The following is a 25,149-nucleotide window of genomic DNA, read 5'->3' on the forward strand; positions in this document are numbered from 1 at the left end:
GCATCTATCTGTTGAATGCACTCTCTGTGAATCAGGGGTTATTACGTCTTGTACTCACTATGGGGTCCCATTCTTTACCTCTCAAGGCTTATAGCTCATAGTTGACCATTCAAAATCCTCCTTATTCACGTCACTGTTAAGGGCTGCCCGGGTGCAGTCTCACTCCGTAGGGTGAGCTTTGAGGTGTGACAGAACAGAGGAGTTACTGATTTGGCAGTGGCAAAAGTTTCCTTAGTGGAAAGTACGTGAGTTTGTAGATTTGGGAGACTGCTTTCCAGGATTCCCTACACCCCTAACCAACTGTAGCCATCCTGCCATATCCGCAGAGGACTGGTTCTCCCTGGGGATACAAAACCCATGGACATTCAAGTCCCTCACATAAAGTGGTGTAATATTTGCGTGTACACATCGCCCCAGATACTTTGCCGAATCTCTAGGTGACTTAGAATAACTAATATAGTGTAAATGTTATGGTTGAACATAGTGATGCACACCTGTAATTCCAGTGCTCAGGAAACTGAGGCAGGAGGATCTCAAGTTCCAGGCCAGGCTAGGCTACATAGCAAGACCCCCTCTCAAAAAAAAAAAAAAAAAGCAAAAAAAGTAAATGTTTTGTAAATAGTTGTTATACTGTGTCCTTTAAGGGAATAATGGCAAGAAAAAAGTCCACACATGTTCAGTAAAAGTACAATATTTTTGAAGGCTGAGGGCATGGCTCAAGTGGTAGAACTTTTGCTTAGCAAGTGCAAGGCCCTGGGTTCAAATCCCAGTGCCACCAAAAAATTTAAATAACAAAGTAAAATGAAATATTTTTGATTTGCAATTGGTTGAACCCACAGTGTAAAACCCATGGCTATGGAGGGCTGACTATGTGTGACCCTGGACAAGTCACTTCTGTCTGAGCCTCTGTGTTGCCAAGTGAACGTGTTCCTTGTATCTCTCGCCAAAGACTGTTGGGATGGCCAAATGCAATAATGTATGTGCATCCTGCTTTGCCAACTGTAAGTGAGGGACAGATGGGTCCGTCCCTAAACTATGACCTTGCACCTCCTCATGCACACCTAACCCCAGGGCTGGACCACAGACACCCACCCCCACCTCTGCTCAACCTCACTCTTCTGTGTGCCCTTACCCCACTTCCTCACTCTCCCCAAGACATTTTCCCCATGTCTCTTTCCCCCAACAGAAATGCGCCAACCCATGATGAGATCTACAATTGTCCTTAAGCAAGAACAAGGTCTAATTCTTACTCAGGTTGCCAGAAGCCAGCACAAGTGAGCACCACCCTGCTCAGAAAATGAGTTCACGAATGAGTGGGAATTATCATTTCAACCCACATGGCCACCCAGCCCCTCTGAGGGTAAAGGTGCTTCTGCTCTGTCACTTGGTTTTGTGGCAGACACTTGTTTGCAGGGCCATTTCAGGAAACAACTGTGACCCCATCAGAACCTTGATGAGAGAAGTGGCCAGTGGCTATGCTGAGGACAGGCAAGGGGACCTCTCTGCCTTTGATGCTGACAGTGACTTCTCTGCTTGTGTTTTGCAGGTCCTCCTGTAAGTATCCTGGACTTTGTGCTCTGCTCCTGAAAGATAAGACATTTATTTGATTATCTCTTTCTAACACTGTCATGAAAGTAATTTTTGGTGGGTGTGTCCTTTAAAAAAAATCCACCCCAGATAGGGCTGTATCGTATTTTAGTTGGTAGATGGAGGCAAGCTCAGAATTCTCCCAACCTGACTTAACCTGGACCGGTTTTCTTTCAAGAGAGCTGGCACAAGCCTGGCTGCTCCTCACCAAATCTTTGGCTCAAGTTAGTGCCCAGAAATGTGAGCATCAGCCCATATTTTTGAAATGCTCTGCAGCCACCAATATTTTTAAATGCTTTTTCTGGCATGTGCTTTGCCAGAGGCAGCTCTGGAGTCAGGCAGTGGATTCAGGAAGAAGCTGGGCTAGATCACTAGATTCTAGGATCCTAGAATCACTAGATCCTTCTTTGCAGAATACTTCCTCTTGGCTGGGACTTTGTGAACCTAGCTAGCTGGAGGAGGGATTAAAATGCCACCAGAAGGAAATATCACTGCATTTAAGAAGGGGTGTAAGGGGGCTGGAAGTGTGGCTCAAGCGGTAGAATGCCTGCCTTGCAAGTGCAAAGCCCAGAATTCAAACCCCAGTACCCACAAAAAAAAGGGGATGGTAAGGGGAAACAAGTCCCCCTGGACTTCCCTTGGCTGGCCAGAGGTAGCTTTGGTTGCAGGGACTCCAGTGGCCCTGAAAATCCCATGTTCTCCAGGGCATGGGATTTTCTGCCTTTGATTCTTCATGGCAGTATTTCAGAGCCAATAAATCCAAGTGAATCCATTCATGAAGCACATCGGCAGACAACGTGAGCCAAAATTAACCTTCCAAAGGAATTCTTTTCAGATGAGCCATTTTGTTTCTTACTTCCACTTAACCATGATTCATTTTCCCATCAGCACCCTTCCGAATCTGGCCTTCTCCCTGCATGTAGCAGCACTTTGATTCAAAAAAGCAAGCCAACAAAAATGTGTCGATGTTTTGGCCACAAGCAATGTTTCCTGGTGGAGTTGTTTCTGGCTGTCCCATGGAGGCCAGCTTGTGTGAACTCGCTGAAATACAAAACACAGAGGGGCTGTACAATGATTTTTTTTTTTCAGCCTAGTTGTTAAAATGTTAAGTGGATTAAACAAATGCAAAAATTCCCAAGCTACAACTGCAAGGGGGAGATAGATGCCTGTGTGTGCCTGGGATGCTGGCTCAGAGCAGGCCTCACCTGTGCTGAGGAACAGAGAAGCAGCCAGTAGCAATCAATGTCCCCCAGGCCTCTGGCTTCCAGGATACTCTTTCTTAGGTTACCCTATCCTAGTGGAACTGGGAAGAATCAAGTGTCTTCATCAGATTCCTTTTTGGGGCCTAGAATCAGGAACATTTTCAGTTCCTTGTTCAGTCATAGTGGCTATGACACCGTCCTCGAGAATCCCATGTCCCCATATGCCCTTGCCGACATGAGTGTGATACACAGGAATGCGTGCGTGCCCTAGTGGCCCTGTTAAAGCCCCATGGCCCCTCCAGCCTGGCCATCTGAGACGGAAAAGGAGCTCTGTCCCCCAGTCCCATCAGAGCCTTTATGCTCATCCAAAACAGCGAGGTACCAGCCAGTGAACTCCACTGTGAGCCACATAGGATGCCGCAGGGGATGTGAAGCCCCAACCGAGTTCTGAGTATTGCCATATGGTTTTTTGCTGAAGGTCTGATTATTAATGACATATTAATTAATTAATTACCACAGGGGCAATCAGGACGAGATGGCTACCCGGTAAATTGTCATTTATTTTTTGTTCTCTTTGCCTTCTCCTCTTAAGCCAATAGTCTTCACCTGACCCTTGACTGACCTGTCCCCTCTTTCCTTCCTCCTCCTCTGCTCCTAAGTAGCTGTGCTTTCTTGGTGGAGGGGACCACCTTGAGCTCTGTGCAGCCTTCCAGGGCTGTCCTTCAGGTAGAGCCAAGAGGCTTTCAGAAGGTGTTTATCCCCTTCCAGCACGGTGCATCGGTCCCCAGCTGAGAGTCTGGCCATGCAGTGGGCTCAGCTGTAGCCTCTCCCAGTGGGCAGGGAGAGGCTGCCCCTCTCCCAGCCCCCCTGTCCTCTCACTACTCAGGAACTAGAGACTCTGGCTGGCTCCGGTGTGACATTCCTGGTGTCATTACCTCGCTAGTCTTTCACAGTAAAGTCAAAAGTGAGTGCTGTATCAGAAGTAAGAGGGGAGGTGGTGGCCTTGTCACTTTGAATTCTGCAGAGGTCACAGACCACAGTAGTAGCATCTAGAAATCCGGATGTGATACACAGAGCAGGGGTTAGGCCCGTGGCAGGGAGCTTGGAGGGAACATCACATGAGGGGGACAGATTTATTCTGTGCTTCTGGCAGGAAGATGCCCAGAAGGAAATGTTAGTCTCTCTAATGAACAGATCTGCCCTGAGTCAGGACCTGCTGGTGGTAGAGGGGAGCAGTCCCCAGCCCTGTAGGAAACTCCTTCCCAGGTGGTCAAGGAAAGCAGTCATTCCTCCATCATCAGGGAGACCTGGGCTTGGATTCCAGCTCTGCAGCCTTGTAGCTGGGTGACCTCGGGTAAGGCACTCACCCTCTCTGAGCTTCAGTTTCCTGCTCTGTGAATGAATTTATGAAGACCTCCCCCAGTAGAGTCTTGGAATGGGGACTGAAAGACACTGGGAAGGTGATAGCTGTGTATAAAGCATAAAATGGGTCACAAACCCAGTCCTCCAAGACTTGGTGGTAACTTTGGGGTACATTTATCTCATGCCCAGAGCAGCCCTGAGTAGAGTCTGGGGTCTCCGGGTGGTCAAGGCAGCTCCCCCAGCAGCAGACAGCATGACCTCAGGCCAGAAATGTCTGGGTCTGGGTAAAATCTGAGTTGAAGGGGGAAAACCAACCATGATCCACCTTCATCCCACGGGAGCACACTGTGGGGTCAGGGGTCTTGCCACAGGTCCAGCACTCCCTCCTGATCAGGGAGGAGTCAGGCTCCCCATTCCTTCACTGGAAGCCAGATCTTGGGGGAACCACGAGCTTTTATGGGGGATATTTCAGTCTCCCACTTTGGGACTCAGGAAGACCAAAATCTTCCTAATAGAACCACTCCTGGGAGGACTCTGGGATCCTCTTTACATATGCCTCTCGACTTACAATGGGATTACATCCTGATATACCATCATAAGTTGAAAACCCTTTTAATCCACCTAACCTACGGACCATCCCAGCTTAGCCACAGAGCACATTGCAGAGGGTGGTGGTCAGCCTTATAATGGGTCAGGGACCGACTCAGAACTGTAGCTCATTGCCCCTGCCCAGCATCTCCAGAGACGGCCCGGGAGCCCTTTCCCCCTAGCTGTGGGCACAGAAAAGATGTTGGCTGGTAAAGGACAGGCCAGCGGCCACCCCACACACACACTGGCAGAGGTCTCTTCTCCCTCTGCCATCCCTGCCTTTCCTCCCAGGACCAGGACAGGGCGGTGGGCAGCCAGCTCCTATGTAGGTGACAGCTAGGGTGTGAATCCATCTCTGCTACTTGCTAGGTATGGAGCCTAGCAAGTCACCAAGTATCACTGGGATTTGGGTGAAATAAGGTCCACAAAGAACATAGAACACTGTGGTCACAGCAAACCCAGCTTGGTAGTGCCTGGGCCATTATAAGACTGCTGGGGAATTCATGAAATGTCATGTGTGACAGATGTTTGGCTCCAAGTCTGACCCAGGGAAGGGACTCTGTGAGTGCTGGGATTTGGGGGTGCAGGATGGGATGGAGGTACAGAGCTGGGAGCTTCCTGGGAAGGAGGCCAGCAAGGGCAGCAGGCCAGCTGTCCCCATTTCCTATCTGCAGGCCACTTCTGCAGCTGCTGGGAGACCCGAGCAGGCTGGGCCAGTGAGGGGCCCTGTCAGAACCTCTGGGAAGCCTGCATCACAGTCCATGGCTGCCCCTTCCTGAGGCTGCCCAGCCCCAGCCAACATGCAGACTCTAGTTTCTGTTCAGATTAGGGTATCTTCACTGACATGGTGCTGGGTTTAGGGCATTTGTGTCACCATGGCTAGGAGCAAGCCAGCACACTGCACTGGTACCTCCAACCACCTCATTCTGACACTACATACTGGCCATCCTCTCCTGAGACCCACAAGACGGGGTGACATTGCCTGGCTTCCCCTGAAGGAGGGAAAGCAGTCCCATGTGGCAGGGGTCAGGCTTCTGTAGGTCCTGGGGCCTGTGGGTTTTGAGCTGAATTCCCATCTCTTGGCCTGAAGCATACAGGAGAATTCCACCTGGCCCTCAGCCTGAGGTGTTTACAGATGGCTTCATGTGGTCACTAGGGAGGCTGGGGCCCCTGCCCAGTGCTGAGCGACCTAAGAGGTCAGGCTTCCAGTCGGTCAGACTCATGCCCAGATCTTAGCTTGATTGTGTGGACTCTCAGAAAGGCCACTTGACCTCTTAAAGCCTGGAGAGATCACACCTGTGGAGTTGGGGGATTAAATGAGGTGACATTTGCAGTTCAATGCACAGCAGCCCCTCACTAAATATCACTATCTTTCTTCACTGCTGAAAATCTGAAGGGAAGGAAAGACAGGTTTCAGATATCATCCTAATCTTACATACTGCACACATGTATTGAAATGTCACATTGTCCCCATAATCATGTTCATTTCTGTGGCCAATTAGAAATAAAGAATTGGGGCCTAGCATGGTGATGCACATCTGTAATCCCAGCTACTCAGGAAGGCCTGCCTGGACAAGAGCACAAGACCCAATCTGAAAAACAAGCCAAAACAAAAGGTCTGGGTGTGTGGCCCAAGTACTAGAGTACTTTCCTAGCAAGAGCAAGGCCCTGAGTTCAAACCCCAGGACCACCAAAATCTTAATAAAAAACAAGGAGACGGGTGAGGGGTTAAGAGTAATATATATGTGATGAATTTGACCAAAGTACAAGTACATTATATGCATGTATGTAAATATCGAAATGAAACCCCTTTGCACAACTAACTTATGCTAATAAGAAACGTAAATAAATAATAAGGGTTTTTGTGGTACTGGGGGATGGAACCCAGGCCTTCACACATGCCAGGCAAGTGCTCTACCATTGAGCAATAATAGCCCCACCCAAAATTTTAAAATTCTTTAAAACAAAAAAAAGAAAACCAAAAATACGAAAGAAAAGAAAAAGGAATCTTTCTAGTCTATCCAATATACATTTGCAGTATTTGGAAAGAAAAACAACTTTGAGAATGGTCTTTGTTAGGGGTTACTGAGGTTTCATCTCAGGCCCTCCTGCTTGCTGGACAGGAGCTCTGCCACTTGAGCCACACATCCCCAGCCAAAGAGAATGGTCAGTTTTCGAAAAAAAAGGAGTTTTGTTTTGGATTTTGGTTTGGGGGTTAGTTTTTCGATTTGGGAGCTTGGGGGATCATTTGTTTATTTTTTATTTTTTATTTTTTCAGCTTAGTAGACTTCAGGAGCAGCCTAGGAGGATTTTTGGTTTTTTTCTTTGTGTCAGAACCTTGTCATTTCCTAAAGGGAAGAAAGAGCAAGAAGGGTAGAGTGAGGGCAGTGGGGGAGGGGCCCTGCCTGGCCCGGAGCTGAAACCAGGTCCACATGTGCAGCCAGCAGGAGTGGCCAGGACACAGAGCCTAGGGGCCACCCATGTCTGTGGAGCAGCTTGTGGACTTGAGGTGGTCAAAGCTGACAGGGTCCCCAGGGTCACCTCCATGCCCTCCTTGAACAGAAGCTTTCTGTCCTGCTCCATGAGCTGGTTAGCAGTACTCTTCCAATTTATAATTGCGGGTCAATTATAAAGCATTTGGAAAAGAGAGAAAAAGCAGAAAAAAGGGAAGCGCCATCATCCCTACTCCTACCCCAGTGACAAGTCCCCTCACTATGGCCATGCTTGCATTTCCAGCGTTTTATATGCAAGTTTGTTTTCATAGTTATTGCTATGAAAACGGGATTCCAGGAGCAAGTTTTTGTGTAGCCTATCTTTCTCGCTTGATACAGCGTGAGACATTTCCACGTCATTAAAAATCCTTATTGTATGTATTGGCCACATGGTACTTGATCTTACATATAATGTATTTAACCAGTCACCAAGCTGTGTTGTATATATTGACAATTTTTCTTCCTTATAGTCAACATTCTGGGAATAAATACAAGTGTATTGCCATGATTATCTCTATAGAATAAATGTCTAGAAGTTGGATTGCTGCACCAAAGGGTTTGCACATGTTTATGGCTTTTGATGTGTATTGCCAAACTGCCTTCCAGGAGGCCATACTAATTTACATTCCCACCAACAGCGCGTGAATGCTCTGTGTTTCCTCAAACTCCGGCCAACTTTTGCTTTTTTTTCAGTATGATAAGTTTAAAAGTATATGTGCATGTGTATCCTGTTTTAATTTAGGCTGTATTTTCATTAGCAGTATGATCTTAGAGATTAAACTAGTTTTGAAGCGGTTTGTGTAGTCCTGTCGCCTGGTGGTAGATCAGGAAATTGCAGGTATAGGAAATCAACCTTGGGAAGCATTCAGATCCCAGTTTGTCCCAGGACAGCAGCCATCTTGGAGTCAGCCATATAGGAGGAATTCTGAGCTCAGAACTGAATAAAAAGCAATGAAAAACAGTGATTTTTGATTCAGAACGTAGTGAATCAGAAGTGGAACCTACAGAGGAAGCCTGGGCATGGCATTCTTGCATTTTGGGGACCTAATCAGCATTTATGTGATAAAGTGATTTTTGCCATCTCATAAACAGGAGGCTTGGCTCTGTTCTACATACCTTACACAGGATGTCATGTCCTGTGCTGGACACAGGGATAGCATGAAAATGGTATCCAAATGGGTCCAAAGACCCAGTCTCAATCTTTGGAGAGCTGTGTGGAAGGAGGAAAACACCAACAGTTTGCCATGGGATAGAGGGGATACAATGTTATCTTCCTGAGGTCTTTTGTTTATTATAATCCTTTTTTTAAAAGACTTATCTGTCATGCAGGCATGCTCTCGTCTCCACCTTGACTCTGCACAGAAAACATTAGATTTGCTCATCATTCCTGTTTAGTAAACCCTTGCTTATCCTCCTGTTCAATATTTTAACCATCTGGACCTTACTGTTGAGTTTTGCTGACTTTCTGGCTTGTTTTTCACCTTCAGCAGTGTGAACATTTCTTGAACCTAGTGGGATGTGCTAAGAAGAGTATAAAGGAGAGGTGTGATGAGTATGCTGGCTGGGTGGATGGATGGGTGTGGTCTAGGTTAAATAACCAGGAGGCTGTTGGGGAAGATGACATTTGAACTGTGACTTAAAAAATGCAAAAGTTGCAGAGATCTTAGAGAAGAAAGGCTCCTAACAGAGGAAGAGCAATGCCCAGATCATGAAGTTGGAGCAAGATTTGTGTGTAGAGGGTGCATTCAAGGTCAAGGTGGCAGAAGTGAGTTAAGTGAGTGATGGTGGAGAAATGGTAGAAGGTGAAGGCAAAAAGGTGTCCATCCAGGGCTGCATGGAGTAGAACCTTGCAGGCTGCAAACAAAGGAGATGGGCACTATGGAACTTGGCTCTGGTTCTATAGAAACCTCTTGTCCCAAAACTTAGCTGTCAAGGGTATGAGTTTCCCCCTCCTTTGGGCACACAGAAGAAAGGACTGCAGCCTCCCCCACCCCACAGCCTTCTGTGTGCTGGGAGCCAGGTGCAAGTATTGAGTGCTTGCTGGGTGCACACTTGTACATGTGCTCTCACCATGTCCGGCCATTGGTCTCGGACCTGCTTGACAAATGAGGAATCTGAGCTGAGAAGGTGAGGATGTAGCTGGGACAGGGTCCACACACATGCCAAAGCCTAGGTCAGTGCACATGACACCAGCCCACCCACCCACCAGCAGTGGGCTCAGAGACTATCTGCATGTGGCCAAGGGTCTCTCTCCTCTCACCCCTTCCTCCAGGAAAACAGATATTTGGAGGAGTTTTCTGTTTCCTGTTCATCCTTGTCTTTTCCAGCCCTGGAGCTCCCTTCCCATATACTACATTTGATAACCCCCATTATCAAATTAGTAAGACCTTTCCTGCTTTCAAAAATTAAAAAAAAAAATAGGTCTAGCTTAAATAAAGAAGCCTAAGGGGCCAGGTGCAGTGGCTCAAGTCTGTAATCCTAGCTACTTGGGAGGCAGAGGTTGGGAGGATCCCAGTTTAAGGCCAGCCCCAGACACAAAGTTCATACGATCCCATCTCAGCCAGTAGCTGGGCTTGGTGATGAATGCCTATCATCCCAGCTACCCAAGCAAACACAAACAGAAGGGTCATGGTCCAGGCCGGCCAGGCATAAAGCAAGAACCTATCTCAAAAATAACCAACACAAAAGAGGCTCAAGTGGTAGAGCACCCTGCCTAGCAAGCATGAGGCCCTGAGTTCAAACCCCACTACCTCCAAAGGGAAAAAAAAAAGTACAAGGGCTGGGGATGTAGCTCAGTGGTAGAGCACTTTTCTAGCATGCACAAGGCCTCAGCACTACAAAAAGAAGGAGGAAAGTCCACTTCTCCATTTCCTCTTCTCTCCTATTCCTCATTCATCCATCATGTCATAGCCATGACTAGAAATTAGGAAGAAAATCATTCCCCTGATAAGATCCCCAATTCTGTTTCACTAGCCAGGGACCTGTCCCTATTTAGGAGCAGCTGAATGAAGCAGAGGCCAGCCAGGGAACTAGTATGAGCATGGCTCTGCCCCTGTCATTCTAGGCTTGCCTGATCTCAAGCTTCACGATTGCAAGGCAGGTGCCCTACTGCTTGAGCCTCTGTTTCAGCCCCAATTTTTGCTCTGATTATTCTGGAGATAAGGTCTTGCTCTTTGCCTAGGCTGGCCTGGACTGCAATCCTCCTATTTTCAGCTTTCCACCATTGCTAGGATGACAGACATGTGCTGCCACACCCAGATTTTTTCCACTGAAATGGTGTCTTTTTGCCCACTCTTGTCTCAAACATCTATCACCCTGATCTTAGCTTCCCAAGAAGCATGAGCCTTCACCTGGCTTGTGTCTGCATTTCCAAAGTGAGATTTGGTCTGGCTGAAAACATTAGGAATCAGACCTGTGCAGCACTTCAGTTTCAAAGCACATCCCATTGTGTATTAGTCTGTTTTGTATTATTATAATGAAACACCTGAGGCAGACTACCTTTATAAAGAAAAAAAAGGACCCAAGTGTGACAACTCATGCCTATGAATCCCCAGCACTTGGGAGGCTGAAGCAGGTGGACCACAAGTTTGAGGCTATCCTGGTCTACATAGATAAACCCTGCTGAGAGAAAAAAGGCTTATGTAGCTCACAGTTCTGGTGGGTCAAAGCCTAAGATGGGAGCATGGGTGCAACTCTGGCAAGGGCTTAACAGTAAATGTCATCACAATGGCCGGAACGCATGTGACAGGAAGAAGCCCCATCTCAAAGGAGGAAGCCAGAGGCCAGGCTGGAGTTCAGTGATAGAGCATGTGTTTAGTGTGCACAGGGCCCTGGGTTCCACCCTCAGTGCCAAAAATAAATAAATAAATAAAACTCTTTACCCTTTTGTGGATCTGAAGTTTTTATAATGCACATTCATTGATTTTACATAAGAAAAAAAATCAATAAATAAGTTATCAACCTCTGTGGGAAAAAATAAAAGCAAGAAGCCAGAGAGATAGTGGTATCCCACAATGCCTTGTGAGGTCAATGCCCCAGTGATCTAAGGACCTCCCATTAGGCCCCACCTCTTAAAGGTTTCATCACCTCCCAACCTCCCACATTGCTACACTGGGGACCTAACCTCAAACACATAAACCACTGGGGACAACCATTAGCACATGCCCCTTTGTCTGTGGTTTCCCTTCCTGTGGTTTCAGTTACCCATGGACAACCTTGTTCTAAAATACTACATGGAAAATTCCAGAAATAAACAACTCAAAAGTTTAAAATTACTTTTATTATAGTATATCGTTACAATTGTTCTACTTTATTATTAGTTACTGTGGTTAATTTTGTAATGTGCCCAAATTATAAGTTATCCATGATTTTACCTTCTATATAATGCTTTAATATGAATTAGTATATTTATAGTACTTTATCACAAGTGTGTATTGTATATAAGAAAAATACATATAATATATTGTAATTATATATTTGATATTTTACATATAAATATAAATACATATATATAAATTCAGTTATCTACAGTTTTAGACATCCACTGGGAGAGTTGGAATATATCCCCTGCAGCTAAGGGGGAAAGACTGTATATTATGATTCATGCCCAGTTTGTGGACCAAAAACCTAAGGCACAGAGTAACTGTGCTGCTTTTCCAAGTTCACAGCACCTGGGGCTCAGCTCCTGCCCTTAAAGTTCCCCAGGGTCCTACTGTTCTCACCATCCACTCTTCTACCTCACCTGCCTCTGAAATCAGCTCAATACCAGCCCCAGGTCAAACCCCTGCACTGTGAGGCAGATGACTTTAGTCTCTGTGGCCTCATCTTTCCTGTGCACAAAACAGGGCTCAAGGTCTCTGTCTCACACACCTGGTATTTTGTCCATTGATTTGGTCTCAGAGATGTTTAAACTGCTCTCTGGGCCTGGACATCTCTGTTGGGTTTCTGACCATGAAGAATGATCATCCACTCAGCCTGTCCTTTCCCCCCAGTCAATGTAAAAGTCTCCCAGAGATCTTTATTATATGGTGGGTCAGGCTGTAATACATACAGACAGGGCTCTGGGCTCCACAGAGGAAGAAATGGCTAACTCTGCTTGGGAGCAGAGGAGTTGTAGCAGAATGGGGACATTTGAGGCATGTCTTGAGAGATGAGTAGGAGTTTGGTAGGAGGACAAGATGGGAAGGCATTCCATGCTGCACAAGAACTAGGAAAGCATGGAGGCATGAGAGGGCAGGAGGCACCAGATGGTCCCATGTGTCCTAGGATAGTGACTCTGAGCAGTGGGCAGGAAAAGGGGGGAAGGTCACCCAAAGTGACAAGCCTCCATGCCCACCCCTCAAAGAATTTGGAGGCCATGGAAGCCCTAAATGACTTGGATAGATTTTTTACCAAAATGCTCAGATTCTGAGCTTTTGAGCATTGCCACAAGTGGAAAATTCCACAGCTGACCTCAGTGATGGGTCAAGGTCAAAATTCAAGTTCACTAAAAGTATTGTATAAAGTTACCTTCCAACTCAGAGTATAGGTATATATGAAACATAAATAAATTTCACTTTTGGATTTGGGTTCTATCCAGAAGATATCTCATTATGATATGTAAATATTCTAAAATAAAAAAAAATCAAAAATCTGAAACACAACTCAACCTGTGTATTGGAAAAGTGACCCTGGCTATAGGTCAGGGACAGAAGGAAGGGGATCCCAGTGGGGAGGGGGTTCAATAATTTGCTGACGGAGGGGTCAAATCAAAAAGTGAGAAATGAGAGTTGGTGGGAGCCAGCCCAGCTCTGAGCAGAATCAGAAGTCCTCTATGTGGTATCCCCCAGGCCTGAGCACTGTGCACAGGACCCATCTGGCTAAACTCATGGGACCCCCGGGAGAAGGGGCTGCACACTGTCTCCGGCATCAGTCATGGAGCATTGACAGCTGAGGCCCCGGGGAGACAGTGTGAGCTCCAGGCTGAATGTGGTCTGTGAGACAGGGCCCCAGCCTGGGACCAATTTTGCAATGAATAACTCAGTTGGACCGTTTGGAATTAATCAAGTGAACAAAAAAGGACCCTGGAGTACCACACACTCATATGCTTTCTTGCACTCCTGTAGTTCAAAAACAGCTTTGATTATAAAAATGTAATTAGTTAAATGATTCATCCGTAATACCCCAAATTCATCTGTTTTTTTCGATTTCAACATCCTCCAGCACATTCTCATCTGACCCCTGCAGGGCTGCTCCCCAGCCCCCCAGATTCCAGTAGAGAGAAAATGGGATGAAAGCAGACTTCCTGAGTCCCCGATAATGACCCCCAGATCGGAACCTCAGGAAGACAGACCCACAAGGAAGGGCCACCATGCCAGCTTTTCTCTCCAGAGCCCCACAAGCCACAACAGGACAGGTACTCCTTGAGGGGGACCCATTTTATCGGTCTAGCATTGCATCCCCAGTTTCCCGATGCATGTCCTGTTGTGGGGCAGCCAAGGGACAGGAAATGGCTACACCTAGTCCTGGAGGCCTGAGCTGTTGCTCCTGCCCTCAGATTCTAGATGCCTCTCCAGTGTTTAGCATCTTCCTGGCAGTGGCCTGGGGGCCTCCTGTCCACATCAGGAGCTCTGGTTGTCCAGAGCAGGGATGGCGCTGTAGGAGGCTGGGCAGAGAAGGGCAGTCCTGTGCTTGCTGGTTTGCGTGTGATGACATCTTTGTAGAGTTGGTACACTCCAGGCTGGCTGCTGGCTGGCACATCTTTCTCCCCCAGGCAGCAAAGCACCCTCACCCCATTGTATAGAAAAGTGAACTCATGAACCCACACATGGTCAGACCTAAGAGAAAGCAGTCACGTGAACATGAAGGAAATCAGGAATTGGTCCTGTGTCCAGCCCATGCAGTGGAGAAAGAATGGGTTTATTCCATGTGACCTCAGGCACCTCCCAACCCCTCTGAGCAGAAGTTGGAAGGTTGAGAAGGTATTGATGAGTAGGGAGTTGCAGGGGACCCTCCAGGCAGAGGACCCTCCAGGCAGAGGACACAGATGCCCTCCTCACCCCACCAGTCTCTCAGTTACTGATTCATTGCTCTGTCTTCCTGCCACCCCTTCTACCACGGTGACAGTCCCTTAGGCTCTGAGGGATGCCATGACTCTTTAAAGCCCTCTAAGATGGGCTTATGCCATCCTGTCCCAAAAGAGAGGCCCCATGAGAGGAGTAGCCCACTCTTGGCATGGGAGACAGATAACCCATGAGGTCATCTGGCCTCTTAAGCTGTTAGGAGAGCCAGGTAGATAGATGACCTATAGGAGCCCCAGGGCTGAATTCAGTGATTGACAGCTTCTGCCACCATGATGTTCACGGAGCCCAGCAGGGGGAGCCCTTGAGTCTGAAGAGCCAAGCATGAGCCAGCATCCTAAATACCCAACATTCTCTTTTTGGTGGTTGGTACTGGGGTTTGAACTCAGGGCCTCATGCTTGCTAGGTTTGCTAGGTAGGCACTCTACCACTTGAGCCACTCTGCCAGCACCCAATATTTTGAGTGACCCCCCCCCCCCCCGCTCCGAGGCAGGATTAAGCAGGGCCACTGACAACAGGTCAAGGGCGCACTCTAGTGTTCATAGGCCCTTCACCTGTGCCTGCGGGAAATTGGACATTCATTCCCTTGACAGATGGTTCATTCAACAAATATTTATTGTCTTCTCACTGTGTTCCAGGCACAATCTGGGGTCCTTATCCCCTTACAGCCTGCAGTTGATCTGGGCTTATGTCATTCTGTCCCAAAAGGGAGGCCCCATGGGAGGACCCACTCCAGGCATGGGAGACAGATAACCCAGAGGGACTGATCTCACCCCAGATGCTATTCCTGCCAGGTGGATGTGCACATGGGGCCTCCCTTTTGGGACAGGATGATATAGTCCCAGCTTGGAGGGCTAGGGAGTGGCCTTCAAAGAGTCACAGCATCCCTCAGAGCATTAGGGACAATCACTGTGGGAAAAAGAGGTGGCAGGAAGACAGAGTAATAAATCAGTAACTGAGAAACTGGTGGAGTGAGTAGGGCAGCTGTGACCTCTGTCTGGAGAGTCCCCTGCAGCTCGTCACTCATCAGCATCTCCTTGGTCTTCCAACCTCTGCTCTCCCTTCCTCAGAATAGCACCACAACACCTGCCTGTCTGGAAGGAGGAGGGTCATCCTCGAATGCTAGACCAAGGGCTTTTACTTTGTCCTCCAGGCAGTGGGTCATGGCGATGGTGAAGGAAAATAGTGAGAAAGATTTGGGCTGGTGTCCAGGCTGATCTGGCCCAGCCTGGTCCTCTCAGCTTCAGTTTCTTCATCTGTAAAAGGGAGTGGTGATGGTACCTGACTGGGGGGTGAAGGGTTATGGTCAGAGTAGGCAATGTCTAACCAAGCAGGCAAGGATGTGCGTTACTGTATGTCCACCCTACTTTCTCTACCCACTCCCCCCGGAACTGGACCAACACACAAGTTACTCATTCAGCCACCTTCCTCTAGTGCTGTGTGCCAAGCCCCAGGGGAACCATTCCATTCATACCACATCTACTTTCCAGAAGGCATGTGTTTCAGGGAAGTTAAGCAGCTCACTCTGGGGTCTACAGGGTGGTGACATAAGTCAAGACATCCCCTGTTCCTTCCCTATGCAGGGAGAACAGACATGCAGGCAGGAAGCAGGGAGGCTAGTGGGGCTGGTGGAGGGAGGATGGTGTTGGTTGAGATGGTAGAAAGACTGGAGAGATGACTCAGAGCTCAAATCATAGGCTCACAAGCTCATTGGTGCCTCACTAGGTCCAATCAGGTAAGAAAATAGGTGAGGCTGGCTGCATGCATGAGAGCAGAGAACTGTGGAGTCTGGAGGTGACATGAGGGACATCTGATTTATCAGTGGGAGGCTGTGGGTCAGCCCATGCAGGGCAGTCCTTACCGCATCTTCCAATGTTGCAAGAAAAGCTGGGAATCCAAATTTTACACTCTGGATTCATGAAGGTTCCAACCAATTCTTTGACCTGGGTGACAACTGTACGGCCTGTCTTGTCTGTAGGAATCAAGGAAGGTCTGCTCTGAAACTCAGGGAGCAGCTGTGAAAAATACTGGGAGACTGGGAGGGCTGGGGTGTGGCTCAGTGGTAGAGTGTTTGCCTAGCAAACAGGCCATGGGATCCATCCTCAACACTACAGAGAGAGACTGGGAAATCAAACATGAGTAGACTGGGAAGGAGGCAAGCAAGGGCTTGGCCTGGTTGTGGTCCAGAGATCATAGGGGGTCCCTGCTGGCAGACAGGGTGACACAGACTCAATCTGCTTCCAGCTGTCTCTGTCACTCTGTCCCCTGCTATCCCTCATGAAGTTTGAGCCACATTGGTACTATCACCCTTCTAGTCTGCTCCATAGTGCTAGATCTCCAGCCCACTCAAGACTGGAAGCTAAATGAAGGCCAGGTAGCCCTGGCCTGTCTGCTATTTCCATGTGCCTGAGCTGGTGACACCTGGCCAGAAGCATCTCAGGCAGACTAAGCCCAACTCCCTGTTCCCATCTCCCACCCAGTGGAAGTCAAGACATTCTCTTTCCCTCTACCCCAACCAGGAGCAATTTTTGCTGATAGCTGACAAGGTAATCATGTTGAGCCAACGTGTTATTTAAGCAGGTATGTGGGATCAGTTCAAAGGCTTAGCGCTATAAGTACCACTTCTTTCTAGCCATGGTGTGTAATGTGGACATAGGTGTAATTGCTTCCAGCACATAAGGGAAGATCACCGAGCATACCCACTCCTCCAACTAGAAGCTAGCTGCTCTCTTGGCCTCATAGAATCAAACAGCTGAAATGGACCTGGGAAGTTTTCTAGGCCAAGAGTTAGAAACTCATGTCCCTACTGACTCAAGGCACCTCACCGGGGAAGCCAGCCAGGTGGCCCTGGCTGGGGTAGTGCCCCACAGAGAAGGCAGGCAGCACCACAGGTATTACCAGGCAGGAACACGGGCCAGGGGTTGTGAGATCTTCCTACTTTTCAAGAAAATTCCAAACTCTAGATGTTGATGTGAAATTGAAAACTCAACAGTTTTGAAACATTGCCGCTAATTCAGTTGGTTTGGAGATTTTCATGGGCCAAATGAAACCAGGTTACAGGAAAGATAGTGCCCAAATCCAGCCTTTCACTTTTCAGACCAGGAACAGAGAGGGAGGCAGCGCAGTCAAGGCCAAGGAGCAAGAGCAAGGCAAGTCCCTGACCTTGATGTGGGCTTAGCACCCCACCCAGCAAAACCTCTGCAACTTACTATGAGCTGCGGTGCAGTCAATGCATGCAGAACCCACTCTGCAAAGCACCCGGATCCTAGGGTCTCTGAGAAGGACACTGTGGCTCTGTCAGCGCACAGGCTGCAGCTGGACCTAAGCGTTAAGGGCCTTTTTTCCCTTGCCTGGAGCAGGGAATTCAAGTTTGGGAAATTGCTAAACCCCAGACTGTCTTGCTGCAGCCGCTGTGTGTGCAAACAGCCTGGCCTGAGAAATCAGAACCATATGGTGCTGACCTGCCCGGAGGGGGCCGTCCCCCACCCCCTCGCCCACTGGTCAGCCCTGATGGAGTCTGGGAGGAGACTCAGGGAGCCTTCACACAGGAATGCTTGCTTTCCAGGCAGGGACCTCAGGCCCCAACAGTCTTGTAATTTGATGAATTGTCAACATCTGGGGCATAATTACTAGGCCCTGGACTGATAATCCTGGTAAGCCCCCTCATCCAGGGGCCCCATCCCAGTGCATTTCAGGGCTCCACTCCCCAACGGGAGCTGTCAGCATTAATTACAAGCAGAAAGCAAGACAGTCACCCAGCTCTGGCCCATTGGAGCATTTACCACTGTCTGCATCTCCACACAGCCAGTTGGTTGGTCCCATTAAGTTCTACAGATGCTCCCGCCAAACTCAGCGAGGGCTGAGCTACAATCAGGACAGCTCTCTGGCTAGCCCCTGCTCCACCCTGCCTTCATCCCTGCAGAATGGAGCTAGCAAGGAGCAACAGGGCCAAACCCCAGCCTTTTGCCAGCACGGAGCACACAGCTCAGCACCACTTCCACTGGCCAGTGAGCACCTCAAAGCCCCAAGAATGGAGCCACCAGACTCCATGCCCCAAACTTATCTCACCATAAAACCTGTCCTTGGGCCACAGTTTGTGCACATTTCTCAAAAGACGGCTGTATGGAACTCTGCTCAGGAAAAACTGAACAGGATAAGAGAGACAGGGAGCGAAACCCAAGGTGACATATCAGCAGTTGGAGCTCAGTGCCCCCCGGCTAGCCACTCAGAATGCCACACAAAGACCACTCTCATCACTGCCCTCAACAGAACCAATGCACATCCCAGTTACATGCCATCTTGCCTATGGGGTCACATGTCCTAGATTGGTCTGGGAGAGAAGGAAACAAGAGAGACTGACCTGGGACTCAACTTGAACTCTCAAAGAGAACAGTGTGGCTTCCACTTCACACGTGAGACGACTCAGACTGTGGGATACGTTGAGTGAGGCAAGGGACTAGGCTAGCACTAGGGGCTTTGTTTGCTTCTCAACATCCTGGAGCCCAGCTGATCCCCTGGGGAAAGAGTGACTTAAAGCAGAGCTGAGTCTTGTAAACAGCTGTGGGGTTTTGTGGAGGGCAGAGGGCGATGAAAACCTCTGGTGGATTCCATGCCTTTGATCAAGCAAGGGAGGGGCTGGGGGAAGGGAATGGAGCGCCCACAGGCACGGTACTGTGGCTCAGAGAAGAGATGTGAACTCAAAGCAGGCAAGGCTCACATTCCTGCCCTTCACTCTGTGAGCTGCTGGTCAATGACCCACAGCTACTTTCCTTGCTGTTCTCAGAGGAGATGCAAGGAGGGGGGGACAGGGATCTGATGGTTGGCACCCCATTGTCTGAGACAGCTGCCTTGATTAAAAAAAAAAAGACAACCCTATCCCACCACCAAGGATGTGCATCTGCCCAGTCTCAGCCCTGCTCTTTAAGAACTGCCCCCGTTCTGTCGGAACAGCTCATTGTTGGCTTGGACACTCAGCCTGGCCCCTGCTCTGCCTTGGCCCAGCTGACCACACATCCCTCCCCATATGTGTTCTTGGCTCCAGCTCTGGGCCCCTCCCTGAGACATTTGTCCTTCTCTTAAGAGCACTCAAAACCAGGTTTATCCCTTTTTGCAGCCCACGGGAACACCTAGATTGCAGACCAGCCTTATAGTCTTGCACCTCAGCTACTTTGCTTGAGATGGGGTCTGATGAGGCACAGAACACTGGCCCTTAGGCACCCACAAAGCAGAAAATGACTCAGACAAGGCTTTCAGAAAGAACCTGTTTCATAGGGTAAAACCCAGTGTTTCTCAAACTTACTTGACCATGGAATTGCTTTCCCCAGACAAACCCATTGATACCCTGAGTCATGGGGCATCAGTTTGAGAAAGGCAGTATGTGGGTTCCGTCCTCTGGAGTTTCACAGAACAGCTCAGTCCCCCCACCTAACCTCCCCCAGGACAGGAGGGGAGGTCAGAATCACGTCCCCAAACCAGGCAAGTCTATCTGAATCCAAAGCTAGGTGGTTCAATGCCTGCCTTTCCTCAGTGGTTTCCAGGGTCCTCCACCCAGCAGCTTCTTCAAGGCTCAGCCATTTACCCAGACAGAATTAATTCGGTGACCTGGGGGCAGCTTTTTTGCCCAGGTGCCATCAAAGATGAGCCCCGAGCCACCTCTGCAGACCAAGCCCCAGCTATGGCTTGACTCTGTCCTAAAGACTAGGTCTGGACTTTCTGCTGTCAGTATTTATGCTTGTAATCACGTGCTTGTCCCAGGAATCTGTGTGGTACCAACTCAAGGCTGGGTTCTGGTGGAACTGGAATTGACTGTCCTTCACCCACATTTGCTTTTTTTTAAAATATTTTTTTATAGTGTGGAGGGCCTCACACTAGGCAAGTGCTGTACCACTGAGCCATACCAATAACCCCGTTCACTGCCTCAGAAGCCCAAGTCCTAGAAGCCAGAAGCACTGTGATCCCAAATATAGACACTGCCCTTGGAGGGAAAACTGATTTTCTGCCACTTAAGAGGCTTCTTTTATATCAGAAAGAGGCCATGGGGACCAAGGCTGTACCATCAGTGACCTACTAGAGACAGTCTCAGAGATGGAGAGGGCAGGAGGCCTGTGGTTACTCTAATGAAGGGACAGGGGGAGAAGGGCCATCCATATACGTCCAGAGACAGCTGGCAGCACTGAGATGCCCTCTCTGGGGTCAAGGTCAAGGGAATATCCTGAATTCCTTCTGCAGATGCTTCTAGAAAATTGGGTATCTGTGGTTCTGTGTGCTTCACACCAACCCAGCAGATGCCCCTGGAACTGGGTCTGGGGAAACAGCAATGAACCAAAGGCAGTCCAGCCTTGAAAGGTGCCAAGGACTGTGGGACATGGAGGGGGGCGGCGCTGGGCTTTGGGCACCAGGAGTAGGAAATGTGAATGTTGTCCTTCAGGAGTGAACCTCCATAGGGGACCTCAAGCAGTACAGGTAGATTTGTATTCTAGGAAGTTCTCTAGGGCCTGGGAAGGTCCATGGTGATGATTCCTGTGGGATTTAGATGTGAGGCTTCCTATGTCCTTTCTCTCTCCACATCAAGAAAAAGCTTTATTTAGCTGCAGGCTGCACCCTCACTACTTTTTTTTTTTTTTTTTTGGCTTGCATTCTGGTTTTCAATGCATGCAGATGCGTGGGATAGGAGGTAGTTTGTGCTGCATTTGGGCTCATTCACCAGGACACCCAGGTGCGTACAGGGCCTAGAACAGTCTGCAGTGGCAGCCGTACTGGATGCAGTGGCCAGAGGCCAGGGGGAAGGTGATCCTGGAGGCAGTAAGAGCAGGAAAGAGTTACAGAGACATGACAAGGCCAGCACACAGGGGGAAAGGGTAACCAGGAAGCTGGGTGAGCCCTTTGTGGGAGACTTCAGCACAGAGATGACACAGAGCTGGGGCTTCTGTCCTGAGCTGGGGCCTATTAACAGCTGCATGGCACGGGTGGAGTCTTCCCCTTGTTGGGCTTCAGTTTCTTCCTAGGTAAGATAGAGATGATAACACCTACCTTATAAAGTTGCAGTGAAGAAGACTGAGTGTGGGGGCCACAGAGTTCCCAGAAGAGATCCAGGTTGGCCACTGAGCCCCATGTATAAGAGGGCAGCCAAGCAGGTCGGACCTAGGCAAGATATCAATAGAACATGGCCCTGAGAGGCCTGGGAGTTGAGGATGGAGGAGGGGCAGGGGCAATTTAGTGGACTGCCAAGGGCAGGAGTTTTTAGCCATGTGGATCCAGGGGTCATGACAGCTGGGAGTCAGGCCAGCTGGGGCAGTGTCTAGTGACCTAGGTAATTAGGATAGGAACTATGCCTGTGACTGAGGCCAGGAGCCCCCAGGGCCTGGACTCCAAGACTTTGGAATGTCCCCACTCCCCTCTCCTGGGATCCCAGCTGCCCCTAGGCCATCATTCTGATACCTAAACTGTCAGTCAACCATGAGGCTAGGCCGGAAGCACTTAGACCCCAATTTTCAGAATTGCCCTGGTTTCCTGCTGTAAGCGAGGTCCTGGCTGCAAACCCTACCCAGAGTGGCCATTCATGTCGTCTGGAGAATTGGCAGATTGGCTCTCTCAGCTCAGGGCAGCCTGGAGGTCGAGTCAGGAAAACCAGAAGTTTGTTCTTAACCCAGCAGGCAGGTCAAGAACCATGCAGGGGAGACCAGCTCCCCCAGGGACAGGAAGGCTGTCTCAGAGGATGTTGACACTCACCCAGTGAAGAAGGCAGGGAAGGGCATTCCAAACAGAGGTAACAGCCAAGCAAGCCAAGGCATTAAGATGGGAAAAAGCCAGAGAGCTTGGGGACACAGAGGGACCAAATGTCAGTGGCTGTGCCTGACTGCAAAGGACTCCAATACTGAGCTAAAGGGTTCACCCACATATTGCTCAGTCAGTGCAACCAGAGAAAGTGGCAGGGACAAACCCATGTGAGGGTGAGAGAGGCCACAAGTGGGGTTTTGTTTGTTTGCTTGTTATTTATTTTGGAGCTTTTTAAGTTTAGGGTCTGGAGGTTGATTTTTTTCTTTTTTTTTTTGAGACAGGGTGTCACTATGTAGCCCAGACTGGCCTAAAACTCAAGATCCTCCTGCCTCAGCCTCCTGAGTGCTGGAATTATAGGCGTGTGCTACCAAGCCCAGCCATAGATGGAGGTTGATAAGAGATGCTGAGGCCTGAGCATCTCTGCCCCTCAGCCTCTGCAGGGTCCCTGTTGGCTGCCTTTGCTGGGCTGTTCTCTCTGCCTACCCTTCCCTCCCCTCTCCCACATACTCATACTTGTTAGATCCAAATCCGCAAGCCACTCCCCCTAATCTTTTCCAGTGCCCGCCACCAAAGCCAGACATGCCCTCTCCCAGCTCTGAACCTGGCAGGTCTACCTCCACTTTTGCTACTTGTATGACAGGTTAACATCTCTCATCTGAAAATGCTCAAGAACCTGAAACTTTTTGTTCAGCAAGGTGATACCACAAGTGAAAAATTCCACACCACGAAACCTTGTACACAGAATTATTACTATTGTATAAAATAATCTCCATGATCAGTGGATAAGGTACATATGGAACATAAATGAATTTTGTGTTTAGACTTGGGGGTCCATACCCAAGATTGCTCATTATGCAAATGCAAATATTGCAAAATCCAGAAAAATCCAAAATCTAAAACACTTCTGAATCCAAGGATTTCAGATAAGAGACCCTCATTCAATATTGTCATAGAAAAAATTCATTTTTGCTTCGTATACAATTTATGCACCTAGCCCCAAGGTAGTTTTATGAAATATTTTAAATGATTTTGTGCATGAAGCAAAGTTTCATGGCATGGAATTTTCTACTTGTAACATTGTGTCAATGCTTAAAAACGTTTCAGATTTTCGAACATTTTGGAGTTCAGATTATCAGATGAGGGCTGCTCAACCTGTATTCCAACCCCAGAAATCTGAAACACTTCTGGTCCCAAGCATTTCAGATAAGGGGTTCTAAACCTGAATAAGTGGTTGCACACATGTCGTCTTTCTTGTTATTTCACTGGTTTGACTCCACACGCATTTTCTGGGTACATGCTCCATACCAGGCCTCATCTGAGCACTGCTGAGACAGGGGATCAGACCCTTTTCCTGACTCTTCTGGAGATTTGTATAGACCACACATTAACTGTATGTCATGTCACATGCAACAGTTAGACTATCCATACTGGGGATGGAGACAGATGGCCCAACTCTGGAAAGTAGAGAAATGTAGAGGGCTTTGTGGAAGAGGAGGTGACTGAGCTGAAGATACATAAAGGGTGACTTGGGCAGGTTGACAGTATGTACAAAGACTTAGGAGTATGGAACTGCAGGCAATACTGCCTGGGTCTTGAGTGAAGTATACATAGGGGTGAGGGAACTAATGGGGAGGAGAATAGGAGCTGGAGAGACCAAACAGCCCTGATCCATAGAGTCTTACCTGTTGGATTCCTCTACAGCCCTACACTGGGGATGCTGGGTGAAGCTTTGTTGAGTGGGTAGGTGGGTGGATGTGTTGCTGGCCCTCTACAGACACCACAGAGGCCCTGGGGTTCCTGAGGTGCTCTCAGCACTGCCCTGGTGTTATTTGGCTTCTCTCAGCCTTTACTTTTGCCTACATAAACCACAGCCATACAGGACACTCAAGGAGCCTTCAAGACTTTCCCAGTCACAAGTGACAGCAACTCAGCTCCAGCTGGCTAGCAGAAAACAGTAGTAGGTGACAAACTGAAGTGTGCAGGGTAGGGGCAGCTTTGGGGCCTTCAGCCTGTCTTTCTCTCTGTCTCTGAGCTCTGCCTTCCTCTCTGTAGCTCTTTCTCAAGCCACCGAGTGGACCCAGGAGCTCTGGCTCAGCCCTATGGGAAAGGGGTGGATAAAAAGCCCTCTTTCCCCTAAAGACCACCACTGGAAGTCCCAGGCATGGCATTCATGACTCAGTGTGGGCCCCAGGCTCCTGTCTGAACCTGTCACCTTGGCCAAAGGAATGGGGACATATACCCACCTCCAGAATCCCTGCCCAAAATGGTGGGAACTGGTCTTTAAAGGAAAAAATGGGGTTCTTTTGTCAGAGGCGGGGATTCTAGGCAGCAGACAACATACAAATGCTGTTCCCCCTCCCCACCAAGTCCTCACTTGGCACCAGGCCTCTGGGCTCAGAGCACACTTTGTTTTCTTGTCACTGTATAGTGCATTGGGGTCATAACACAGAGGAAATGCCATTCCCAGTGTGTAACCTTTTCTCTCTTTCATTTTCCAGGGACCATTGGGTCTGGATGGCAAGCCTGTAAGTGACAAGGCAATTCTAGGTGGTCCTGGGATGGGGCACCTGAGGGAAAGGAACCCTGGGAACTTGGTTCAGCACAGAGAAGCTACTTGAATCCATTCATCTCCACCGTCAACTAACTGTGTGACATGGGGAGGCCCTTCACCTTCTTGTCTATCAAATGGGTACTTGTGAGATTATGAAGAACTGTGGACAGAACAGTTCCCCGAGTCTAGTCAGCCCTCAAAGTCTGCAAGCCCCTCCCAGAGGGCCCCAGATGCAGAATGTCTCTAATATATTCTCAAGACTTCCATCGTGGGCATCAGGATGAGAAGTTCTCAACACTTAGTCCAGGAACCTGTGGTTCACGAGTATCCTCAGTGGATGAACAAGATGCAGAAGGAGACATAAGCATGGTTCAACAAATAATTGGATGTGGATGGATGGGTAGACAGATGGACTGGTGGATGAGTAGGTGGACAGATGCGTGAATGGATTGTTAAGTGAGGTAACCATTACACAGAAAGTTGGATGCATGGAAGAATGGGTGTTCTGGTAGATGAGTAAGTGATTATGATTG

At 48.7% G+C, this 25,149-nt stretch overlaps 1 protein-coding gene across 1 annotated transcript in view; it reads left to right on the forward strand.

The window, feature by feature from the left end:
* The window catches only part of Col23a1 (collagen type XXIII alpha 1 chain), a 343,386-nt gene that overhangs the window by 292,358 nt on the left and 25,879 nt on the right, over positions 1–25,149 (forward strand). Inside the window, exons 4-6 of the mRNA XM_020170455.2 lie at positions 1,547–1,554; positions 3,309–3,335; positions 24,564–24,590. Coding sequence (XP_020026044.2) covers positions 1,547–1,554; positions 3,309–3,335; positions 24,564–24,590 — 62 coding nt within the window. The remainder of the gene's footprint in view (positions 1–1,546; positions 1,555–3,308; positions 3,336–24,563; positions 24,591–25,149) is intronic.

The sequence above is a fragment of the Castor canadensis genome, chromosome 16 (assembly GCF_047511655.1).
Source record: "Castor canadensis chromosome 16, mCasCan1.hap1v2, whole genome shotgun sequence".
NCBI lineage: Eukaryota > Metazoa > Chordata > Mammalia > Rodentia > Castoridae > Castor > Castor canadensis.